The following is a 25,723-nucleotide window of genomic DNA, read 5'->3' as shown; positions in this document are numbered from 1 at the left end:
AGAAATACCAAAAAACAAAAGCTTAATTAGAGAAGCAGAGTAGAAAACATTCAATGATTCTATGCTTCTTTTTTGTTTTCAGATTATTATCTTAGCTAAAGTCATTATAGATGTGGACCATATTACTTTGTCTGCAAGAGGTGTTACTATTTTAGTTGATAGTCTGTATTCAGTTCATTCCACTACTATTGTCTTGACAGGTAAGAAATAACTGGAAGGTGGTTACATAAAACTACATCTGCATAAAACTATTTTCAAAAAAGTTTTGTAATCTGAACAATAATAAAATAAGCTTGATTCTATGTCAGAGGGTTTGAAGAATGAACTGGTTTAAGTCTACACGGAACTCCACACAAAGTCTACATGGGACAGTGTGAGTCTACTCTGTACCCCAAATAGAAGCCGGGTAACTCTGAACATGGCCTTTTTGATTTCCTAGCTACTTTTTCAACCCCCTAATTATTTTTTTGAGAATATGAAATGAGACTCCAACTCTGAGCTACTAACCAGAAAATCTACACACTGATTTATAATAGTAATGGCACTATTACTATTGTATACCTATACTGCTATACCTCTGTCTGGTTTTCTTTTGATCAACTTGACATTTTGCTAACATTTAAGAGTTCCTTATGTTGCTATGCAATATAGCAAAGCAAAATAGTCCAATACAGTTCTTGGCACCTTAATGCTAATTGTGTAACTGTATCTACTCGAGCTAATATTCAAGATGAATAATTAGGTAATTGACTTGATATATCACTCTCAACACAACATGAAACAGTATCAGAATGACAACCATATGAAGTGACTACTACCAAAAAATAAATAAGGTCTTTGTTTTTTAACTGAAATGGATCGCTGAAGGTAGGAAAGGAAATTACACTTGCTGCTACAGAATTATATTTTTACTTGGCATGGAAGGAAAATTCATGCAAATGAAAACTTTCTGATGGAAACTAGCTAGGAAAGAAACATGTTTAAATTATTAAATACATTCTTATTTAAATAGCATTCTTAATTCAAGTCATAGTAATTCTGTGACTCTGAAAAACAGTCGTAGTGGGTTTAAATTTTACTCCACAAACTCCTGTGTGCAAGAAATACTATATTATACTAGCTTTCAAATATTAATTTTCTCAGATTGGTTGGAATTGAATCTCAAAAATTACTGGGCTTTCTTCGTCCATATGCATTCATAGTCCTATGCATCTCCAGAGTCATGTGCATGTCTGGGGTATCCCAAGCAAAGCAGGATATTTGGGCCTCAGATATAATGTAAAGTAAGTGTTGTGCCAAATGTCTAATTTGACAAGGTTCCCAGAAGAGGCTCCAAAGGCTCCTGACCTTTGGAGTAAGGCATGGAAGTTTTACAAAGACTGGGCATTCATATTGTTTTTAAAAGTGCCACAGGTGACTTTAATCTGCAGCTAGACTAAGAACCATTGAGTTTGAGCTAGGACAGTGGGTCTCAGTCTTGATTGTGCATTGGAATCCCCTTGATAGTTATTTAAATAGCATTCTATTTAATCCAAAGGCACGGAAGTTTTACAAAGACTAGGATTTCTGTTGCCAAGTGTCCAGTTTTCCTATGTGCACCACATAACCATTCTCTACACACAGCTCCTGTTCCTACTATCTCCTTCTTAATCTTAGATCCTCTGCCTGCCTCCATTGTTTCCCATTTCTTACTCCTCCTCTTTAAAGACACCTCTCTCCCTTTCACCTAAAATAATGCCTTCTATAAACATAAGCTTTTAAAAATATATGCCCGAAAAAAAAGGTTATTTTTAGACATTTTTTGCTTTAAGCCATACAATCCATCCCTCCCCATTCTGAAACAATAAAATACAAAGGCCTTGGTTTATAAAGAAGGCCAGAAAAAAAAATACAAGAACAAAACCCCAATGAATACCTCAATAAAGTATCCATCCACATTTATATGGGTGGATACATTTATATTTTAAAATGTGTTGCACTTATTCCAACACAGCAACAATATTGTGAAAGAATATCATATGAAAGCTCTAAAAATAAAACACATATTCGAATGAAATTGTTTTAAATTGGTAGTTGCATATTTATTTAATTACTGAATTACTTTATTATTTTCAATCTCCAAACATTTCTTTTTATGGCACAAACGTCAATGACTTTAAATTTAAGTAATACATTGTTTGGGTTTAAAATACTATTAAGCTCTTAACTCAAAGCGATCTGAACTGCAAAAAGGACATACTAAATTTTTTTTATGGTAGTTCAATCATGTTCACAGTCATTAAAAAAACACTAAAGCTCAAAACAAAATATATTCTGAACTCATAGGGAAGAAAAACTCTGATTTTCAAAATTCCCTACTCTTAAATAACTTTTATTGTTTGTGACAGAAAACCAAATCATAATTTTGGGGAAAGAATTCTACATTTAATATATACATGCTTTTTCTCAGCTTTTCTTCATTAACAGAGATGTCTTGTGACTCAACCCTTTTTAATAATATGTGCAAATGAACAAAAGTACAGTATATCAGTTTATATCAATTAAATAACACAAACTTTTTTTCTTGTTTAATTTACAGGGAATTTAATAGCTAGCCTGGCTCATTCTAGAGCTGGTATCCCAGAAGCATTTACCACATTAGGTACAATCCAACAGCTCTGCTATCATTTGTATTCTGGAAAAGAAGAGGTAAAAACAAAAGTAATTCTATAATTGAATATTCTAAAAATGTAATTGCCTCTCACTTTGTGGGCTACTTTCTCTACAGGTTAACTATGTTATGTAATAGTTCATGTTACTGACTCAAAATTAGATGATTTTTCTAGTATTACATCTGCCATCCATAATTTTGGTTCCCACAAAATGTGCACATTTGTTTTAACTTCAGTACTTAAGATTCAATATACAAATAAGTACATTGATGATATAGAAATTTATAATTAAAATATTTATAAAATATCTCACAAAAACTGGTTAGTAACTTAGTAACTAACCAGTTTTTGTGATCTAAGTCATTTCTAGGATTATTTGGAATGAATGAAAGTGGAATCCATTGGACAGTTTTCTTTATCTGCCAAGCAGGATCAGAGGTGACAGTATGAAGAAAGCCAGGGTAGTGGTTTGCCTCTGAATATTCCCCTCTCCCTTCCCCCCTCCCCCAGGTGTAAGGCAGTGTTTCTCCAACTGCAGGGGACGCAGGAACCACCTGGAGGACTTGTTACACCATAGATTGCTGGGCTCCATTCCCAGCCTTTCTTATTGAATACATCTGGTTTAGGCACTAAAATGGGTGTTTCTAACCAGTTCCTATAAGCTGAAGCTGCTGGTATCAGTACTATACATTGAGAGCCACTGTTCAAGGTATGGTAGATATATGGGCATATGCAGCAGTCAGATGCCAGTGTTGAGACTAGCATATCAGCCCTCTAGTACCCTGCATGGGCCTGGCTTATATTCATTCTAGGACATTTCTTAGGCCACCACTAACAGATTTTCTAAGAACTGCCCAGGAATATACTTTAATCATATGAACAACCTAATTACTTCAGGGTCACAGGCAGAGGGTATTTTTTCTGGAGTCCTGTGGCTGATACTTTGTTTTTGCCAGTGGAAAACTGAGTTGCTTTCCTGAGTGTCTTTTTAACTTATTTTTATCCTGTAGCCTCTTACCTGGTTTCCTATTACAATCAACTGAGCAGTTTTGAAAAATTCCAGTGTCCAGGCTGCACCACAAAAGAATTAGAGTTTCTAGGGGTGGAACCCTGGCACTAAGTAATTTTCATAACTATCAAGGGGATTCCAATGCACAATCAAGACTGAGACCCACTGTCCTAGCTCAAACTCAATGGTTCTTAGTCTAGCTGCAGATTAAAGTCACCTGTGGCACTTTTAAAAACAATATGAATGCCCAGATTCTACCCCAAGAAAGTTGATGGGCTTTTTTTTTTTTTTTTTAACTGCTGGTGATTCTAAAATGCAGTCAGGACTGAGAACAACTACTAGAAACCAATGGCAGTTGACAGCTTTCTCTAAAAATATGGCAGTTCTGCTTCCATCTGTAGATTGCCACTGGTTGACCTGCACGTTTGCTCCGCAGAGCTACAGAGACTGTCTTATGAAATGTTTAGTGAGAACACTTTGTTAGATATTTTAAGACTAAAGCTCAACGGAGGAATTGTTTCTTCATTTAGGTTCGCACAGCTTGCTCCTGTGCTCTTGGCTACTTAACTTACAATGCAAATGCTTTCCGCATCCTATTAAAGGAATGCAGAAATAAGCCTAACCAGTTCCTTCGTATAACAAATAATATCAACAGAGATGCAAGTATTAACCCAGCATTTTTAAAGGAATTTCAAATGCAGCAACGAGTGGGACTTCCTTCCTTAAGGTATTGTGCCTATATTTGTGAAGTTGCAGTAGTGAAATTATCAATAGAGGAACTTGTAAGAAAGTTTAAGGAAGATTGGGGCGCGTGGGTGGCTCAGGCGTTAAGCGTCTGCCTTCGGCTCAGATCATGATCCCAGGGTCCTGGGATCAAGCCCCACATCAGGCTCCTTGCTCAGTGGCGAGCCTGCTTCTCCCACTCCCACTCCTCCTGCTTGTGCTCCCTCTCTCGCTGTGTCTCTCTGTCAAAATAAAATAAAATCTTTAAAAAATAAAAAGAAAGTTTAAGGAAGACCAAACAAGGGGAGCTATTCCTGATATGAATGAATATATGCCTTGGATTCGAAGAGAGAAAATTCCTCCTAAATGTCCACTGCCAAAGCCTGTTTTAATTCTGATTTAGCAACAAAACTGCTTATGGAGGCAAGAATACAACCAGATCTTGGGGATCCCGTTTGGTCAAGATTATTCACGTTTCAGAAAAGCTTTTTGGGATTCTGGTTGCTTCCAAGTCTGATCCAGGAAACCATTTTTGGGATATACTTGAGAGTCCCGAGCCAACCAGGAATACCACCATGACCTTGGCATCATCAAAAAATGTTCAGAAGTTTCAAAAGACCTTTGAACGTCATTCAAAGCTAGGCCAGACTCCCAGGGTAGAAATAGGGCTAAATCAGACCCAGTGGCTTCAGTTATGGCAAAGTATGACAGGCATTTATTTATCCAGAGGATTTTGCTTCAGTGCTGGAGTTTCATCAGAGCTTAAGTTTCTGTAAACAGAGAGGAGAATCTCCTTAGAATGGGCATATTTTCTTTAGTCGATGTAGATGAATTATAAGTCTTCTCTGCAACTAGTACTATTTATGTAGGAAACAGAACTACTCAAGATACAATATTAACTCGGGGCCCCTCGGTGGCTCAGTCGTTAAGCGTCTGCCTTTGGCTCAGGTCATGGTCCCAGGGTCCTGGGATCTAGTCCCACATCGGGCTCCCTGCTCAGCAGGAAGCCTGCTTCTGTTCCCTCTCTCGCTGTGTCTCTGTCAAATAAAATCTTAAAAAAAAAAAAGATACAATATTAACTCTATGATAATAGAAGAAACTAGGATCCAATACTGTATTATGGTTCCATAAATCAATTTCAGTATAGAGAAAAATTAGTACATCTTCATTTTAATTCTTGGAAAAACCAAAACCACAAAACTGATTACCTCATGTTATATAATAAAACAGGGAAATCTAAATTAAATTCCTGTAATTGACAGTGTTAAATAATATTTACTGGTTAAAAAAAATTTAGGATAAATAATGAAAAGTATTATTTTACACAATTACTCTGACAACTAGCCCATATGGCAACTTTTCAGGAATTAGAGAAAGATGCCCTTTCCTCAGGACACTTCACTGTCAACTGCTAAAAAATAGGTGTAATAACTACAAATCTACAATGACTGAGGGTGAATGGCACCCCCTGGAATTGTGAACACTCAACTTTTAGGACTGTAAGCAGTGACCAGTGCTCAGTAAACTTGTAAGAATGGTTACCAGGTGAGGTGGAACTGGTAATCAAATAAAAATTACTCCCATAGGGCGCCTGGGTGGCTCAGATGGTTAAGCGTCTGCCTCCAGCTCAGGTCATGGTCTCCAGGTCCTGGGATCGAGCCCCACATCGGGCTCCCAGCTCAGCGGGGAGTCTGCTTCTCCCTCTCCCTCTGCCTCTCCCTCTGCTTGTACTCTCTCTGTCTCTCTCTCACTCTCAAATAAATAAATAAATCTTTAAAAAAAAAAAAAATTACTCCCATAACTAATAGTGTTATGAACTCTTCTTAGAGTATTTACATGGACCATTCCCTTTAATTTTCATAACCATTCAGTGAAGGAGTTTGATTAAATGAAACTATGGGAAATGTGCTAAAAGATTATTAAGACCTGTTTGGAAACTTTGGCATGGATAACAATACCCTTCCATGAAATGTTCCTGGATACCACCACTCGCAAGTACACTGATTGTGGCTGGGGTCATGACAGCATTTTCTTGGTGCATATACCACTTCTCTATTCCCATTCCCCCATCCAGCTCCAAGAATAGCAGATTAGAAGAGTCCTTGGATATGCAAATTTTGAAGTATGGAGAAAGACATAATTTTACTGGTGTTAACTGACCCTGTATGAAAGCACTCAGCCTAAATGCTAGCTAGTTTCATGTTACCCTTTGGCCATGAAGTTGGCATATGGACAGATTGAAGTCTATGCCTCATTAAAGTGGACAACAGCAAATGTTCCTCACCAAATTAACCAGCTATACATTTGTGATAACCACCTTTAATATATTAACTTTAAGCGAGACTTAAATTTTATTACCAGGGAAATTTTGTAACTGTATTATGTTACATGTACAGGATGATGATTTAAAATAATACTGCTTTTAAAAGCCACCCACCCACCCATCCATATGGTGTGTGTGTTGGGGGTAACAACACACACACCACATTAACTAGCTACACCTTGTTATTCTTTGCCTTTAAACACTTCATTGGTAAACCTTTGCTTTGAAAATAAAGTTTTGTCATCAATATGTTTTCCTTTTAGTCTAGAGAAAAATGGAGGACCATCCATAATTCCTGTCTTTAAAAAAGGTAATTAATTTTTCTTTGGTCTCTAAGGTAACTTCTAGCCCTGATACCTTACAATTCTGTGTTCCATTTCTAAAAATTCAAAATGTAGACGTTACCCCCAAAAAAGTTTACCTGTAAACTCTGCTTTTGTCATTCTGTATACTTAAAATATCTTCCTATTTACAAGACTACGTTAATCATTTCTTTTAAGACCTTTCCTACCATATCACTTAACAGAAATCCCTCTCTTACTTTGTTTTTTCTTATAAGCTATGCATAGAAATAGGTCATTATTGAAACAACATATAGGTATGGCCTAAATTACGATCTTGCTATTATTTTGTTTCATGTACAACTTGTCTGTCAGTTCTTAGGGTAGAGACCACATTTTCTCCACTGATACACTACAGTTTTATATATATTTGGTAGATGTTGGCTGCGTGATTTTAGGTCTGCAAGGTCAGAGTCCAGAGCTTATAAAGTTACTCATTAGTTTCTATTGGACATGTAATAGGGAAAATAAATTATTTTTTGACTTAATTTATACGCTTAGTGCTTATTCATGTGTAGGACTAATATGAGTCTTACTTGGTATATTATCCTATAGTCAAAAGCAAGGACAGAACCATTCAAAAGCCAAGATCTGTTTGTAAGAGTCACAAATGGAAAGGGAGAGAATAAAAGGAGAAGAGAGAACTTCACTTATTCAGGGAGTCTCTGAGGAAAGCTAGGTTTGTGTGGGAGGCTGTATATATGAATATTATGAATAGAAGAATATTTTTTGTATAGCTTCTTTAGTGTAAGTTAATTTACACAAAGGAATAAAGTCAGTCCCATTTTTTTCTTCACTTTAATATTGTTTTCTTGTTTTGTTTTGTTTTTCAATATTGGTTTCTACATAGCAATCTGTGTACCACTAATGGTCTGATAATGTTTTCACAGGTTTATGGTAACATAAGAAAAAATAAGGACACTATAGTAAGTTTCTGATAAAGTTAGTTTCATTCAATATATAAAATGTGTCATTTTGAGAGAGTACCTTTTATACTTTCTCTTGGGTGTTAAGATATCCCTACTTTTACAAAATGACATTGGCATTTATTCTTTTATTAGTCTCAACTTGGCATAATAAAAAGTTGGCAACCATATATTGGCCCCACAAATTTTTGCCCTTGACATCTAAAAGTCTGGAAGGTATGGATCCATTCTCTTAGTATGTTTTAGTGATTTGAAGAAAATAGCACTATACAGAACCAAAAGCAATGAGACTATATCTAGGGCTCTTGGGCTTAAGAAAGAGACATTTAATTGTGGCTCTCTAATTTTCAGGGAAAGAGCACCGAAGAAAATTAAAACCTAAAATTCAACCAAGAGATTCTTTGACTTTAATACCTCCTGTAACTAACTTCATGGGACTCTTCAAAACAACAAAACAAACCCCTGTTTCTCACAATATTTTTTCCTTTTCATCTGCAATTTCATCAGATATCATAGAAGTATCAAGACCAAGAATAGTGTTTTTGAGCCAACTTGGGAAACATGTACAGAAAGCTAACCCAGAGCCTGCAGAAGGCTAATAAAAGCATTAATATGAAAGTATAAAAGAATTCCTGAGCACTCTTTTTAAATTCTTTACTTTTTTTAAAAGAATTTATTTTTAAGTAATCTCTGTATTCAATGTGGGCCTCCAACTCACAACCCCAAGATCAAGAGTCACATGCTCTACGGACTGAGCCAGCCAGGCACCCCCAAATTTTTTATTTTAATTTTAATCTAATTCTAGTAAAATACATATAACTGAGTATAAACATTTGAATGGAAGTTCTTGATATTGATACTTAACAGATTTTCTCTAGCCTGTCTACCGAAGTTTAACATCAGGTCAGAGTCATAGTTTCAAAAAGTAAATAGAATTTTCTTGCATTTAACACTATTAAAATACAGCAACTGAAAAAAGTGGCATAATTAGTATATTTATATCAAGTGTTAGAAACATTTTTAAATTGGTATGCTGGGCTAAAGAGGCCTGATTCAAAATAGCCCACATGTTAACACTCACTGTAGTACCTTGAGATATTTAATGATAAATACTACAAATGCACGAGGCTTTTAAAACCCAAAATGTAGAAATGTATACTTTTAAAAGACTTAAAAAAAAAAATCTGAAATCACTGCCCACCAAGTACAAAAGTATGGCTAAAAACTGTGGCTACCAGTGTTGACCATTTTCCATACTTACAAGTATTTTTGGTTTACAACTGGAAAGTGTGACACTCTGTGGCTTAGAATCACATGATGTCTTTGCCCAAGGAGTACTGTTTCCAGTAGGTACAAGTTTTGATGTAGGTCGGCCTCTATTTTACAGCAGCAGGTAGATTTGATACAAAGTCAAGCTGGGCTTCACTGTATCCTTTAAAGCCCTCATTTTTCTCTGACCACTTTGCTCTGGGCTACACTGAACATATATATTAACTAGCAGTTATTTTCTCCAACATGCCTTAACACAAACAGTAATGATGGTGGTGATGGCAGCTACAGGTACTTAGGGCTTTCCATGCACCAGAGTCTAAATCCTAGGCTTTTTGCCATTGAACAATAAGCGACCTCTCCAATCTTCAAATTTAATTCTAATTCTGGTGGATGCCCTAATATAGGAACTATGGGGGGAAATGGCTTATTCTGTACTACAAAGGGAAAAATAATTCAAATGATAAGAAACTGAGTCATTTATTCAGCACCGTTAAGGATAAGAATTCATATTAATGGAAGTATTAAGCCTCTGCAGATGTAAAACAAAACAAAACAAAACAAAACCCTCTAGACAACAAACTTTGAGCTTTGGAACTGGCTTCTGGTGGGCTCAAGACTGTATTTTAAGAATACTTTCAGGGGATTCTTCGTATTCAATAATATAAGACACTTCCTTCGTTTCTTGGCCTACCAAGGCCATCCTACTAGTCCTAAAACTCACAGTATTTTTCCTGAAGTACAGCTCCTCCAGTAAACATTATTTTTATCACCCTGCATTTTTTCTTTTTTAAAATTACATATGAGAAAGGCCTGAAGATACAGAGGATTTCAGCAAATTGCCTTTTACCTGTACAATTAGCTAACTCTGGTACATATGCTTGCCCATATAGAATTCAGTGTTTCTCCCTCCCTTTTCCTTTCCCTCTTTCTCTCTTCTTTCCCTTCCCTTCTTCCTTATGGCCAAGTACTAAAGGCCTACAGATATGGAATGCTTCCCCAAAATGCTCATTTTCTTTATCTGTAGTTTCTCTTATTTATATCATGAACTCAATTTTGACATGTGTGCTTGTAACACCTGTAGCAATTTTGATACTTAAAAATTTTCAGAACATAGATTGTAGATACCCCCATTTTATAATATTTGTGATAGGGGGAAGAGATTTTGGTCAATTTCCTTCCATAGTTTGTATGCACTCTGATTGTGAGAGCCACAGGAAATACTTATATTACTTCTCTGTGAATTCAAGTTCACATGATACAGAACACAAATTTAAATGAAAAGTGTGAATTCACAAACTAAGTTTCTTCTAAATAATATTTATAAACCAATTCTATCAGAGCTATACCTCAACAGCAAAGAATATAAAGTTTGTTTTTTAAATAAATATTGGCTGTTTCTATATGTTCCCTCATATAAATTATATTTTCTATTTCCAAATGGATGATCATAAAGCAATACTCTATGATCACAATTCTTAAAAAAAAATTACTTACGGAATTTCCCCAAAAGGAGGTCACCTTAAGGCAGGATTAAAATAAGAAATCTTTTCAGTCTAGATTTTTATCCTTACCCTCTTTTTTCTCAATAAAGCAAGTCATTGACTAGAAAATTAACAACTTGGTCCAGTATGGATGATATAATATAATTCTTTACTGGTAAAATCTCTCAAAGGACATTAAAGTCAGTAGCATTGTTTTTATATTCAAAGGACAGTACATTCAGTTACTTTAGGCAGAAAAAAAGTGATAAACGGATATAAAGTTTCAGATTCAAAGGAAATTATCCAAACACAAAACCAAAAACCTTCACATCTCATATATTTTCATTGATTAAATACAGTTTCTAAAATAATGCATGTAAACATACATGGTCAACTAAAAAGTACAATACACACTTGAAGGATTACTTGCCTGTCCTATTTCTTAAAATCTCAGATGGATTTTAAGAAATGTATAGACATCCCAATTGCTCCAGGGAAGATGATACCTAATAACATATATTTTTATAATTAATAACATGCATTCTGTTAGAGACAGTCACTCTTTGTCTTCATTTAGAGTTCTCTGATTTGACATGACTTTGACCTGGCTACCTTTCTAAAATTGCTCTCTCATTATAAAAGTTAGGCTAATGTTTCAAAAGGAGCTAAAAAAAATAGCTTCTACTGATAACCACCAGTTTCCCAGGGGGAGGTAGGTGGGGGGGGGGGTGTAGGTGAAATAAGTGAAGGGGATTAAGAAGTACAAACTTCCAGTTATAAAATAAGTCAGGGGATGAAAAATACAGCACAGGGAATATAATCAATAACACTCTAATAACTTTGTATGGTACAGATGGTAAAACTGTACTTATCATGGTGTCGTAATACATATAAATGTTGGATCACTATGTTGTACACCTCAAATTAATATAATATTGTATGTCAACTATAATTCAATTAAAAATAAATAAATTTAATAAAATAAATAGAATATAATCTAAAAAAATAGCTCTTACAATCCTGATATGAGAGAAAGAGAAAAAGGTCTAGGCCTTTTTAAAATGGGGCCAGGATTTAGCAGATTCACTGTGTATCTTCCAAGGTTTTCTTTCTACCTGCCAATATCAGTACCTTCTTTACCCCCACAAGATATTTTACTTTAATTTTGATAATAAACAAATCTACACTCCCTTTACTTTAATTTTGATAATAAACAAATCTACACTCCCTACACTCCCTTATAAAACTATAACATATTATTAGTCTCTCAGAAGAGCAGGGGAAACATCAAACATAAAAACAAAAGAAAGTCTTGATGAACAATTAATACTATGTTTCTTCCACAATTTGAAATATAAAAAAATCACAACTTAATGTTGAAATACTACCTTTAGGGATTTTTTTGAAAAGCAAAAATCAAATCTCCATCTTTAACTGTGGTACTTTTATGGCAGCTTCTCCAACTTCTTCTGATATATCTACTCCAAGAGGACATCTGCATCACAATCAGATAAATCACATTATCTCAAATACTTGCTTCCTGATCTGTCGCGCAGACTATTTGCTTAGAATTCTGACAACGGTTCCTATCTTGTGTAGAATCATCTGTGATGATGGTTCTTGAATACAAACACAGCAGGGATAATGGGTGAAGAGAAGGCCAGTCCCATTAATAAATCTAAATTTTGGTATTTGTTTTAACTACTTAGAGGTATAATTGACATCTTTAATGTATACAACTCAATGAATTTGAGGATTGAGAAGTTTTTGAAAGAAATAGTTCTGCTCTCATACTATAAATAAAAACTTAAAAGGAAATAGAAAAATGATAAAAATGCCTTATAATTCTCTACAAAGCTGAAAGGGTACAAACAGTTCACCATACAGCTGAAGTCAAATCTGCATCCATTTCTACTTTAGAAATTCCCCAGGTTTTTATTGATTCTTCCCTGAGGTTTCAAAAGCTGGCTTGCTCCTTTTCTACCTTCCTCTGTCACTACTGGCAGGAGACGTCTGAGATCCTACTCTCTTTCTCTGTTCTTCCTCAATAAATAATTTTGGCCTCAGATTTCTGCTTTTTTACAACGTTGCCCAATATACAGCTTCAACTGGACCCTAATCTGGAAAAAGCCATCAACTTCTGCCTCAACACTGTCACAGGAAGGCAACACTGGATCAGACAGTATGTTCTACCTGAGGCTAGGCCATCAATATAAGAGATTCCTTCTCCCACTACTAACTAAACTCTGTTTTAGGCTTTGAATTTTATACTGCAACTTGCATAGAGATTATAAAAGGTACCACGTACTTGGGTTCATAGCGGATGCCTTCTGTGGTGTGTAAAATGCCCACGCCAGCACGCAATCTTTCAATACCGTTCCTAAATAAGAATCATTTAAATAAAATAAACAGACCAAGATTTAAAGGAAGAAGATGTAGCATGATGAAATGGCAAATTATGAGTGAAGCACATACATCCCGTGGCTTACCATGCAATCATAATGCCATTGTCAGTGCACAGTCTGGGAGGAGGACACAGCAAAGTGCACTGTGTTGCATTTGTTACAATTTCCAGAGCTTTTCGGATGTATAAGTTACTTGCAACACCTCCAGATACAACCTGAAGGAATTGAAAAGACCAAAATTAACCAATATTACATATGGCTATGAGCCAAACTGTTTGCTAAACCTGGGGAAGATTCCAGCATTATACAATAAGAAAATATCACATTTTGATAGGTGGAGATGGGCAAATGATCAATCTGTATAATAAAAATTTGGAGGAAAAGAAAATCAACAATTTCAATATCAATATACAATGACCACTATAATTTTTTTTTGATTTATTTATTTATTTTGGCGGGGGGTGGAGGGGGCAGAGAGAGAGGGAGAGAGAAACTTAAGCGGACTCCACACTGAGCATGGAGCCTGACCGAGGGCTGGATCTCAGAACCCTGAGATCACGACCTGAGCTAAAACCAGAAGTCAGACACTTGACCCACTGCACCCCCACGAGGAGCCCCGGACCACTATCATTTTTGTACATTTTCTTCTAACTTTTTTCTAATTATAATCAAAGTACAACAATATTTTAGACCCTGCCATTTTTACTTATAAGCATTTTTCTCATTTTACATTATTCTTAAAAAGCTATTGCCTTTGATAGTCACATAATATTCTATTTTGTGACTCTACCATCATTTAATATTTGTCTCATTTTATAATTTTCAAAAAGATGAAGTTTAAGATATAGTTAAACAGGAAGTTTATCAAGGCTTTTACGCAGATTTAAAGGGATTTCGTCAAAGGAACATAAATTTGAAGGAAACTAGCTTATTTTTCTAAAAATAATGATAGCAGTTACTGCATCTCATTTCTTAATGTAAATCCACTTCTAAATTCAATGAGGAGATGCAGTCTTGGAGACTTTTTGCCACACAGGCTGTGCGGATGTCCCACAAAGCTGCCGTACCTGTATAGGAAATGGCTGTTAGTTTTTATTCTGCAAAATTTCATACTTCCGGGCTAGCGTATGACATAAAGGCCTTTTGATCCTATGCACGGGATCAGTTAAGCTCCTAGAAGAAAAGTAACACACTGAAAAGTGTGAATACTATTGTTAGAGGAGACGACAGAACTTACCAGTACTGCATTACTTGGAGATAACAAGCGTCTCTGCTGGCAGAACAGAATGGCACGGTGAGTTCTCTCTGCCACGTGGCACGCCGTGGTGTGCTGTACCGCAGCGGCAACGTGTGCGGCTGAAGACAGGACTTGCCCCCTCTGCAACCCTGCAGAAATAAGCAGGTATTTTTAGGCACAATCCAGGATTACTTATTTTTCCAACTCTCCCAATTAGAAATATACCTTCCTCTTTTTCCTTTTGCTTTATTATCTTATCAATAACATGCTGAAGTCCAGAGAAAGAAAAATCACAATTTTTAGCTCGTTGCATGGGAGGTTTGATATCAAAATGCAGTTTATTTCCTTGTTTGGCCAAATGTTCTATAGCCTTCCCACCACTCATGGTGGAGCACTCTGGATGTTTTATCAAAGACAGTCTTCTTGCCACCTATCAAAAACAAAAATGTTTGTAATGAGTCATAAAGCTGCACATTTTGAAAACAGCAAAGGAAATGAAATTTACTAAAAAAAAAAAAAAATCCAACCCAAAACCAAAATAGAACAACAAGCCTGGGTGAATAAGACATGCTGTGCTTTTACATATATGGACTATAGGTAGTAGTCAGTAAGGACAGACTCTTGCTCCTTCTCACAGCCCGATCAATAGGGGTCAATCGGGGCGCCTGGGTGGCTCAGATGGTTGAGCGTCTGCCTTCAGCTCAGGTCATGATCCTAGGGTCCTGGGATCAAGTCCCGCATCAGGCTCCCTGCTCGGCGGGGAGCCTGCTTCTCCCTCTGCCTCTGCCTCTCTCTCTCTCTGACTCTCATGAATAAATAATAAAAAAAAAACATTAAAAAAAAAATAGGGGTCAATCACTGCTTCCCTATCTACTTCTGCTCTTCTATTGGAGATGAAAAATAAGTTTGAAGTTCACAATGACTGCTTAATGATTAGCTTCAAATTAGAACTTGTCCATTTCCTCTAATCATTGCAGCTGCTGGCAGTAGGCTTTCTGCAGATAGCAGTAGGCTCAGGATTCATAAACAAAGGAAAAAGAAACCTGCTTGGTGGTGGTGTCAGCAACTATGATGTTCAGTCACAAAACTTTGTACATCTTTGGGCGCCTGGGTGGCTCAGTTGGTTAAGCAACTGCCTTCGGCTCAGGTCATGATCCCAGAGTCCTAAGATCAAGTCCCACATTGGGCTCCCTGCTCAGCAGGGAGTCTGCTTCTCCCTCTGACCCTCTCCCCTCTCATGCTCTCACTCTTCTCTCTCTCACGTAAATAAATAAAATCTTAAAAAAAAAACACACAAAACTTTATACATCTTTAATGTCCTTTATTATCTTTATATACCCTCATTTCACATTTTTATCGTACTTTACATGGCAATTTCTTTCAGATATATTTTTTGATTAAAAACGTAACAGCATCTGCAAACTATATGAGCCTTTATGTACTGATCTAAATCTCTTACATTTCACTCATAATGGGTAAGAAGTCTTTTATAAAACTATGTACTACTTTTCTTTTTTTCTTACTGCATATAAATTTTTTTCAGTCTATTAATCAGAAATATTTAGATAAATGGCAGTAGTGTATCTATTATTATTTGACTGAAATAGACACCTTAATAGAAAAGAATGGAGAAATTAATTCTTAAATAATTACCTTGTCCAGCATGTCACCTGGTGCTATGTCCAAAGACTTTCCCAGAAGCAGAAAATCTGAAACTCCTCTAACTAATGCCAACAGACAATGACCTCCAGAAATCAAAAGAACTAAAAAGGGAAATTCTACTTTATTTAACAACCTAATAGTAAGTGCATGAGCCTCCATATGATGAATGGGAATGAAAGGTTTTTTTAACTGGTCTACTAGTTGTAAGCTAAATGATAAGCCTACTCCCAGGCTTAAAGCAAGTCCTGGTTTTACAGTAGTTGCAATTGCTGAGAGTTCACTTGGAGAGACTTTACTGGCAGAGAGAGCTTCGTGCACTATTCGTTGAATATTTTCTCTGTGAAGTTGCTGAGCTACTGGAGGAACAATCCCACCTGTTCTGGAAGAAATAAAAAAACAGCTTTTTATAATTTCAAGACTGTCAAAATAGAGTAAGAAAAGTTTTACATTAGGGCTGAAGGCATGTTTTCAAATTAATTATTTTATAGCCAAATATGTTAGTCAAGTATATTCAAGTATGTGTACCTTATAATGCAGCACAGTATAAGAACTTAGTATGCAGTGATTAAGGGTGTAATGTCTGACTTTTCAAAATTGTACACAACAAATTCCTATGGATTTGTTGATGAATGGCATCACCAAAATAATCTTAAGAAGCATTCTATGGAAGATGTCTTGAACAAGGAAAGGACAGGATAAAACTGGATTTTAGAAAAATTAATCTCTCTGGAGACAGAGAATTTTTATTTTTATTTATTTTTTCAATTAAAAAAAAATTTTTTTAAGATTTTATTTGTCAGACACAGAGAGAGAGAGAGAGAGCACAAGCAGTGGGAGTGGCAGGCAGAGGGAGAAGCAGGCTCCCTGCTGAGCAAGGAGCCTGATGTGGGACTCAATCCCAGCACCCTGGGATCATGACCTGAGCCAAAGGCAGACACTTAACTAACTGAGCCACCCACATGCCCCTAAGGGAGAATTTTCAAAGAGGTTACTGTAAAAGTATTTGTTTACATCTTAAACTACATGATCATGGGACGTGAAAGAAAGGGACAGAGAGCCTTGAAAAACTGTTATAACTGACTGGATATAAGGGGAAGGGGGACCAAGGCAACCAAGATGATTCACATATTGAGCTGGAATGACTAGGAGAAAAGCAATACTAACAGAGAAACATGAAGACAGTTTTGTGAAGAAGATGAGTTTATTTTTAAACACATTGCACTTGAGGTCATGGCAGGACAGCAGACAGCTTGCAATCCTGAAATACAGTTGGGAATCTAGTGTTTAGAGTTGACAATTTTGATTTTGGGTCTATGTAGGACCCACTCCAAATGTCAAGAGTAAAGAAGTAGGAGGCAAAGTTGCTAGCAAAAAATTTGCCAGCATGTGACTGACTGACAATCAGAGACGCAGAGCAATAAAATACAGGGTCTGCAAGATACACCTCTCTAATCTCAAAAAAATCTTCAAATATTTGACACTGTGACTTCTATACACAGAAATGAAAACCCTCAATAGGGGCATTCAATTAATATTTACTTAATAGTTATAATATGCAGGGGCGCCTGGGGGGCTCAGTCAGTTAAGTGTCTGCCTTTGGCTCAGACCCTGATCCCAGGGATGGAGCCCCGAGGCAGGCTCCTTGCTCAGGGGGGAGTCGCCTTCTTCCTCTCCCTTTGCCCCTCCCCCTGCTCATGCTCTCTGTCCCTCTGCTCTCTCTCTCTCAAACAATAAAATCTTTAAAAAAAATAGTTATAATATGTATTGAATCAGGCAATGAGGGAAACGATAAAAGAAACAACCTTATTTCAACACATTCATATAGTAATACTATTTTCCTTAATTCTTAAAAGCCACTTTTTCTCTTACATTCTTCAACTCTGTTAATGGCCTTCAGCCTTCTAATGACTTGGGTTTCTAGCTTCATCTTTATCTCACTTTCCACAACTAGGTGTATCACCATTCCAATTGCCACCATCAAGTTCAAAAAGCTCTCATTATCTCAGTCTATTCAAAGCCTTCTAACTGCAACTTCCTAGAGAGATTTTCTGATCCTTGGAGTCCATTCTACATTGTGTTGCCAGAAAGTAAAGCAAAATGCTGACCCCATAACTCTCCTACTCAAAAGCATTTACTTTCTTGAAATTTGGGTAACTTTAAGTCTAAATCCTCTCCTTCCCACTTCCTTCTCCCACTTGTCTACCTCCCTTTCTTTTTGTACCTCTTTTATGTATTTTATCTTAAAAGGATTATGCTAGCTAAGCACTCGAGACAAGAGATGAGTAAGACCATGGCTTTATTCTCAAAAGAATTGATTTGTACACAGTATGGAGAGTAGGTGACTGAGGGGCTAAAGCTAATAAAAAGTCAGGGAAACCATCTGGCCTCAGGGTAGGACCCCCCCCCCCCACAACCCAAGCAGTCCTCTATTAATGCATTTCCCATGCTGTTTTACAATGACTTGCTTACCTGTCGGTCTTCTTCACTCATTTATAATGGAATAGAAGTACGATTGTTACTAATAATAAGTAGCTTTTATTGAGCTCTTGCTACTTGTCAAGAATTGCACTACACGCCTTTGAAGAATTCACATTTAATCCTCACAACAATATTAGGAGCTAGTTACCATTACTATCCCTATTTCACACATAAGGAAACTGAGGCGCAGAAAACTGTGCAAGGTCTCATAGTTGAACCAGAATGTAAACCTGCTGCTCAGAGACAAGGATTATATATCTTGGTCTTATTTGTACCACGGTGCTTCAGATGTTGCCTGGCAACTGTAGGAATTCAATAAATGCTGAGATGAGCTGTGTAGATGGTACCAGTTTACTTCCTGTGTATCTCTCAAGTGCCCTATGCACTCACTAAACTGAACGTTTGTCCTGTATTTTATCACCTCTTTGCCTTTGCTATAATGTTTACTCATGCTACAGTATTTTTTTCATCTCCATTCATTGAAGGCCTACCTATTTTCAAGGCCACTGACACCTGCAGTGTATCAGATGCTATGCTGGCTATCAGGCATAGTGTAGTGATTAATACTGATAATTAAGACAGAGCCCGTCACCATGGAGTTTAGAGTCTATTGGGGGAAAGACTATACATAAGTAAACAAATGTAAACATTATCAAAAGGATGATGAAGAAAATAAGCAGGGTGTGGTGATACAGAATAAACATGGCAGGGATACTGAATTTAGATAAAGTGGTCAGGGAAGGCCTTTCTACACAGTCAACATTTACATGTGCAAATGTCCAGGACACTCAGAAATACTGAGTGGAACTGAGGCATGGTAGTAATAGTTATTGTTTGCACCACTTGTTTGATACTTACTTTATGCTGCCTTGTACTGTATGCTGTATGTTTCCTTGTAGGTCTGTATATCAGAGATTGGGTTAAGCTCCTTGAAGGCAAGGACTTTCTGGTATTTCACTATGCCTTATTAACACTTACCACAGTCCTTTCATATAGTATGTAACTGTTAGAGGTCTATTCTGTCTCTTCACATATATTATTTCTGTTATACTCCCCACAATCCTGTAAGGCAGGTATTATCTTTCCCATTTTATATATGTGAAAACACAATCAGAGAGGATAAGGAACTTGCCTAAATTCAGAGTCAACACCAATTGCCTAATTCATAATTCAAATACAGGTCTGTGATCTCAAAATACCAACCTTTTTCACTATTCAGGTGTTATAAATTGATGGCTTGAAGATGTATTTGATCTGTATAGCATTTTAATATATTTTGAATTACCAACTAATTTTAAAATCTGGAGATATTACAGTTACATTCTGGATTCCCATTTTCTCTTGAAAATTCTGATGATCAAATAACATAGGGCCTACATTTCTCCATGGCAACAATTGGCTGGAGCTGACTAGTGACCTCCTCCAGGTATCTTCCACTTTATATCCAGCCCACTTACCTATGTAGCCTGACTAGTGGTCCTCTGCAAAGAGATGAGTTTATAAACCTTGCACCATTCTATGCTTTAATACAACAGTGTATTATTATTTAAGTACCAACATGAGTTATATCTATAAATGTGAATAGGATTTTTTTTTTTCCCAGTGATTAACACAGGCTAGAGATAGGGTCATGCTCTCCTAGGACTTCAGTCGAGACCATGAAACATACAGGTGGACAAAAGAGGAAAAGGCATTACTAAGGCGAAATCATGGATAAATCTTAGAGTTGGGAATGAGCTTAGTTCTTTTTGGCAAGAGGCTCAGTTAAAGTTGGGAGCTTATTATGGAGAGCCTTAAAGGCCAGGATGTACGGTTTAAGGTTTTCTATAGTAGTTATTAGAAGCTTTTGCACAAAAGAACTTAACTCCTAAAATTGAACTTTTATATATGATAAATAGAATTATTTCATTTTACTTTTCCCAAAAGTGGGAACTACCAAGATAATGTCTACTTACTTTAAATGAACTTCAGTTTGGGAGTGTATTGCTTCTCCCAAAACATTTCCAGTTTCATCCACCACGGCAGCTGCTGTATCATCACAACTGGTTTCAATTCCTAATACTAGTTTATGAAGAAACAGTTTTCCAGGATGAAAATTAAAACTTCTTAAAAATTCATAAGGTTTCCTTCTTGATGGTTTAGAAAAAACTCCTGTTGTCTTATTCAGTATTAGCATACTTACTCTACAGATAACTCCTAGAAAAGAAATGAAGAAACAAACTAATTATTTGGAACTGACATTAACCACTACCCCATTCAGATAAGCAAAATTCCAAAAACTTGATTTATTTTGCAATATAATAGTTTTACAAAATTATAGGAAAGTTTTGTAAAAGCAAAAATTTTTAAAGGCTATAGCAACCTGTGAACATAAATAACAGTATGAATGAATACAATGCTCTTCAAGGGGGAAAACAAGGAAGTCAGATATAAAATTTTTTAGTATTATCATGCTGTTCTTAGCAAACTATTCATTATTTATAAAATAGCTAATAGTTGCATGGATAGTCTTCTGGAAAGTGCTATTTATTTTTGATAGCTAAGTTAAAACAAAATTGGTTTAAGAAAATTAAATGATAAAGGCAAAACAGAACAGATACAAATAAATGCATTCCATTTCTTGGAAATCTCTTTCAAAATAAAATTTAATAATTTGGTTTGAAAACAATTCACATAAAAGACACACACAATTTAGTCATCTACTTTGGAAACAAGTGTTCTTATAAAGCTCATCTTAAAAGAACCACATGTGGACTAAAACGACTGCAACCTAATACCCATTTTATCCATTAATTACAATTTTTCTAATTCAATCTCCATTTTACCACAGGTTTATTGTAGTAAGGATCTCCCCAAATCCTTTTTTTCTCCTCAAAATAATAGCAGTACATCACTGAAGCACCCTGGTATCTTCACAATTCCAAGTATCTAATTTCATGCCCCCAAATCACCTGTTCTAGACCTTTCTGGATGCTTACGTAGACCCTTCCCCTACACAGTAACGGACAAAATGGAAAAAAATGAGAGAATACTGGAATTTTTATTGTTCCCCTCTGGCAGAGGGCATCCGGGGATTAGAGTTATAAGCAACCTATTTGCGCAGAGGACAGCTGCGGGGAGTGCAGCCCAGACACACGTACTCGGAGAAATTAGATTTGCAGTCACTAAAATCCAGGCAGGGAATCTTGTGCGAAGCACTTGTCTTTAGGGCTACGAAGGCTCCTAAGTGAACCAGGGTACTTGGCCAGTGCTAGTCTGTTCTAGGGAGCGAAAGGTTTGTACTGGAATCGCCCTTCCAGGCAGGCGAAAGAACCAGTGAGAGAGGGGGTGAGCAATTTTACCCACCTTCCTCGTGAACGACAGTGGCTAGTACTGGTTTCGTTCCCCTAGCAAAGACGGTCGACTGCGTTTTTAAAAGAGCAAGAGAGGCCGAACCTGTCGCTCCGGAAGTGATGTCATCAACACGGTGCCAGCGTCTCGTCGCCAGCGCCTGCTCCTATGGCCCTGGAGGGCGTCACTCTCAACTCAGTATAAACAAAGCGTAAATGTTGTTTTTGTCCGAGATGCAGTGCGTGCGCTCATGCGTTACTTTAGACTTACAGGTAGCAAGACTTTTGCAAGGTCACACGGCTAATGATCGATCTAGCGGAGGCCGAATGTAGATTTGCCCGACTACACAGCGTTAAATTCTAAACACTTGGCTACGTGAAAATTTTGTTTGCCTTTGGCTGGAATTTGGACGCCACTGTGAGGAAAGGATGGTGCAGATTATTCGTCATTCCATTTTAGAGGAACTATGACCAAATCTAAAGGTTGTTGCCCGAAATAGCTAATAGTTTCAGAAACGGAGTGGAAAGGAGGGACGACGCCACGGACCTACTTGTACAGGGTTCCGAGGGAACGGAAGTGCTTCCGATCGGACTGTCTAAACCGTCCCTCCCACTTTTTGGAGTAAAGGTGTGGGGCTGGCTCGTTTTTGTAATTAAAAAGGGGAAGGAGCTATGGTATATTCATTTACCATGAAAAAATTATATCCTATTTTCGCAATGCATTTCATGGTTTCTGCTTACTATGTACACAACCTTCAGGAAAATATGTACTCATTCTTGGACCTCCTTCAGTCTTTTTTTTCCTTTTATTGTATGTGAACTTGTCATTTGTATGAATAGATTTATCCCAAGTCTTTCTTCTGCTAAAGTCCTGCTAGACTTTAAGGTTTTACTAAGCTTACTAAGCAAGGACTTAATATATGCAAGATTGGTTAAGGCTATCACATAAATCTCTCGAATGGCATGAAGTTCTTGGTATAGAAGATAAAGAAATCTCGGTCGGAAGTCACAGTTACAGTCTAGTGGTAGATGGAAATATATACATTCATAATTACCAAAATGTTGAGAATTTTTTAGGTGAAACATGCTTTCAAAATTTATGTGTGACAATAGTAACCATAATTAGCAATTCACTTACGTTGTGCCAGGTAGTGTCGCAGATTAATTTAATCCTCACTATAATCTCGTGAGGTAATTAGTTACTGTCCTCATTTTACAGATGATGCAAATGGACCACAGAGTTTGATGATTTGCTGGTCACATAGCTAGTAAACGCAAAGATAAGTTAGGCCATCTGGTTCTGGAAACTGTTTCCTTAACTTCTAGAAGATAAAATAACTCATATTTCCCTAGGAAGTGTGTCTGAGCTAAAAAAAAAGGGGGGGGGGAGAAAAATTAAGACCAAAAGGTTAAGAAAAATTAGTTCTCCTAACTGCATATGATTGGTTAGAGATTATTTTCTATTATATGCTGAAATCTAGTCTGACCATAAAATCTTTCACATCTGGCATTTTCTTGCAATTTGGATTATGTTCAGCAGGTGTGTCTCAATACCCTTCTGTGCAAGAATGTGTCAAGAGTTACTTTTTATGTGCTGGTATCATTGGTAGATTCCTCATCCAGGCACGTTTGGCTGGTGTTGAGTCTTAATGCTGCATTATGTGAAACAGCAAAACTCTAGGACACATTAGGAAGGAATTTTATTCTTCCTTAGATTGATGGCATGTAAGCAGAAAGAAAAGGCACCACATATTTGGCAAGTGAAGGTATACATTTTCCATGTTCTTTATTGTACTAGAGGAGAAATTATTGGTGGAAAGGCACTTATGCTCTCTGAGGCCTGCCTGGGCTTTCATACAGATCACATTATATGATTTGAATGCCACTGGTGGACATTCTCAAAGAAATATGGCTTAACTAATGTAACTTCCACTTGAATTTAGAATCAAAATATGCTCATTTTGTCTTTGCTATTGCCTGCCTAACTTTCCATTTGTAAGTTTTAGAGGAAAGTAATATATAGAAGAATCTTTACAATAATTTCCTAATTACGTCTTACTAAATTGGATTTTATTTTCATTTATTACTTATTTATTGGGTTCTTTCCTTTGGGCTACAAACTTCATCAGTTGTTAGGGATAAGATCCACTCCCTATCTTCAAGGAATGGGGTCTAATTACAATACAGCATTATTGAAAGTGTACATTGAGAGTGGGGAGTTGCTTGGGGAAGGTGGTATAGCTTGCCACAGAGGTATCCACAGCTTAGCAGGACCTTGGTGTGATTACTGGGTTTCAACATCTGATTTTCTAGGCTTGAAACTGGTTTATCAGATTTGGAGGTGACTGGACTCTGGGGTGCTGAGACACACAATCTGCTAAGAAACTGCTTTGTAAAAACCATATACTAAGGTGTTAATTTATGAAAAATGTAATGATGAAGGAGGTAGGATACTTAAGCTTGCTGATCCTCACTTTCTCTGTATTGAGCAAATTACAGTGAAAGCCAGATCCAAATTATAACGAGAAGATTGTTTGGTAAATATGGAACGGAAGCAAAAGAAATGAGTTTGGTGCTTTAAATGGCTAATGTTTCAGGCCTGATGCATCTCTTTTCACCTGAGTCACCTGTCTTACATTCTTCATGGGTTGGATTGTGTTAAAAATACACTTCCAAATATCTCTTTGATGTAGAAATTGTTTCATTAATGGTAATACTGTCAATTGGGTCTCATCCTTGGAAAATATTTGCTTTTTTTTCATTTGCTGAGCCATTATGCTTATTTTACAAATTTCAGAGGATTTATTTTATTGTGGTAAAATATATGCAACAATATTTATCATTTTAACCATTTTTAGGTGTACAGTTTGGCATTAAGTTTACTCACACTGTTGTGCAAACATCTTTACCATCCATCTACAAACCTTTTTCACTTTCCCCCACTGAAACTGTACCCATTAAACACTAATTTATTTCCCCTTCCTGCCAGCCCCTAGAAACCACCATTATGTCTCTTACTAGTCTAGGTACCTCATATAAGTGGGATCATACAATATTTGTCCTTTTGTGACTGGCTTGTTTCACACAGCAATAATGTCAAGGTTCATCCAATGTGGTAGCATGTCAATTTTTTTTTGAAGTGGAATAACACCCTATTGTTTGTATATACCACATTTTGTTTATCCATAGACACTTGGGTTGTTTCCACCTTCTAACTATTGTGAATAATGCTTCTATAAACATGGGTTGCACAAATACCTTTTCAAATCCCTGCTTTCACTTCTTTTGGGTATATACCCAGAACTGGAATTGCTGGATCATATGGTAATTATTTAATTTTTGAGGAATCGCCATACCCATAGGATCTTATTTTTCAAGTGTGTGGGGTCTGTGTGTATTTTTGGCAGAGGAGGGAAAGGGTGAATCTTTTTGTTGCTCCCATATAATCCCCAGGACTGTTAAGTACCATAATAGAAACATAGGACTTGATAATTCATAGGAGGGACAAATTTCTCAAAGCAGAATCACTGTTATCAGGTTTTCTGTAGTAGGTGGCATACTGGTATTTTCTCAGCAATGCCAGTTATGTCATCTGGCTTCTCTGTTCCTATTTAAAAAATTACAACATGGGGGCACCTGGGTGGCTCAGTTGGTTAAGCGACTGCCTTCAGCTCAGGTCATGATCCTGGAGTCCCGGGATCGAGTCCCGCATCGGGCTCCCTGCTCGGCAGGGAGTCTGCTTCTCCCTCTGACCCTCCCCCCTCTCATGTGCTCTCTCTCTTTCTCACTCTCTCAAATGAATAAATAAAATCTTTGAAAAATAAAAAATTACAACATGATGATGCATACCTATCTTCTTTTTTTTTTTTAAAGACTTTATTTATTT

At 36.7% G+C, this 25,723-nt stretch overlaps 3 protein-coding genes across 4 annotated transcripts in view; 1 reads left to right on the top strand and 2 right to left on the bottom strand.

The window, feature by feature from the left end:
• The window catches only part of ANKAR (ankyrin and armadillo repeat containing), a 75,776-nt gene extending 67,140 nt beyond the window's left edge, over positions 1–8,636 (top strand). The window contains exons 19-23 of the mRNA XM_032406198.1: positions 83–200; positions 2,579–2,688; positions 4,191–4,387; positions 6,970–7,016; positions 8,325–8,636. Coding sequence (XP_032262089.1) covers positions 83–200; positions 2,579–2,688; positions 4,191–4,387; positions 6,970–7,016; positions 8,325–8,572 — 720 coding nt within the window. The 3' untranslated portion in view covers positions 8,573–8,636. The remainder of the gene's footprint in view (positions 1–82; positions 201–2,578; positions 2,689–4,190; positions 4,388–6,969; positions 7,017–8,324) is intronic.
• Positions 4,601–22,338, bottom strand: OSGEPL1 (O-sialoglycoprotein endopeptidase like 1). Of its 2 annotated transcripts, XM_032406221.1 has the most exons (9): positions 21,854–22,338; positions 20,464–20,704; positions 16,022–16,409; positions 14,594–14,798; positions 14,369–14,517; positions 13,216–13,346; positions 13,035–13,106; positions 12,115–12,221; positions 4,601–5,153 (listed from the first exon to the last, which is right to left on the bottom strand). In XM_032406221.1, exons 2-8 carry the CDS (start codon positions 20,682–20,684, stop codon positions 12,143–12,145), a joined length of 1,245 nt encoding a protein of 414 aa, XP_032262112.1. In that variant the 5' UTR covers positions 20,685–20,704; positions 21,854–22,338; the 3' UTR covers positions 4,601–5,153; positions 12,115–12,142. The 2 variants fall into 2 exon arrangements, with proteins under 2 accessions (XP_032262112.1, XP_032262115.1); XM_032406224.1 differs by lacking the exon at positions 12,115–12,221.
• ORMDL1 (ORMDL sphingolipid biosynthesis regulator 1) overlaps positions 20,630–25,723 on the bottom strand; it is a 22,385-nt gene continuing 17,291 nt past the window's right edge. Inside the window, exons 4-5 of the transcript XR_004299761.1 lie at positions 22,976–23,102; positions 20,630–20,704 (exon numbers count right to left, since the gene is read on the bottom strand). The gene's annotated coding sequence lies outside the window, so the exon portion shown is untranslated. The remainder of the gene's footprint in view (positions 20,705–22,975; positions 23,103–25,723) is intronic.

Source organism: Phoca vitulina, unplaced genomic scaffold, assembly GCF_004348235.1.
Source record: "Phoca vitulina isolate PV1807 unplaced genomic scaffold, GSC_HSeal_1.0 scaffold1, whole genome shotgun sequence".
Taxonomy (NCBI): domain Eukaryota; kingdom Metazoa; phylum Chordata; class Mammalia; order Carnivora; family Phocidae; genus Phoca; species Phoca vitulina.
Note: the sequence above shows the minus strand (reverse complement) of the source record. Positions and strands in the feature narration are given on the sequence as shown.

Excerpts from the sequence above, each read along its gene's own strand:
- OSGEPL1 (XM_032406221.1), bottom strand. The coding sequence starts at position 20,684 with ATGCTAATACTGAATAAGACAACAGGAGTTTTTTCTAAACCATCAAGA. Across the intron at positions 14,518-14,593 it reads GCAAAAGGAAAAAGAGGAAG|GGTTGCAGAGGGGGCAAGTC; the intron begins GTATATTTCTAA and ends TTATTTCTGCAG. Across the intron at positions 13,347-14,368 it reads CTCCAAGTAATGCAGTACTG|GTTGTATCTGGAGGTGTTGC; the intron begins GTAAGTTCTGTC and ends CAATTCCTTCAG.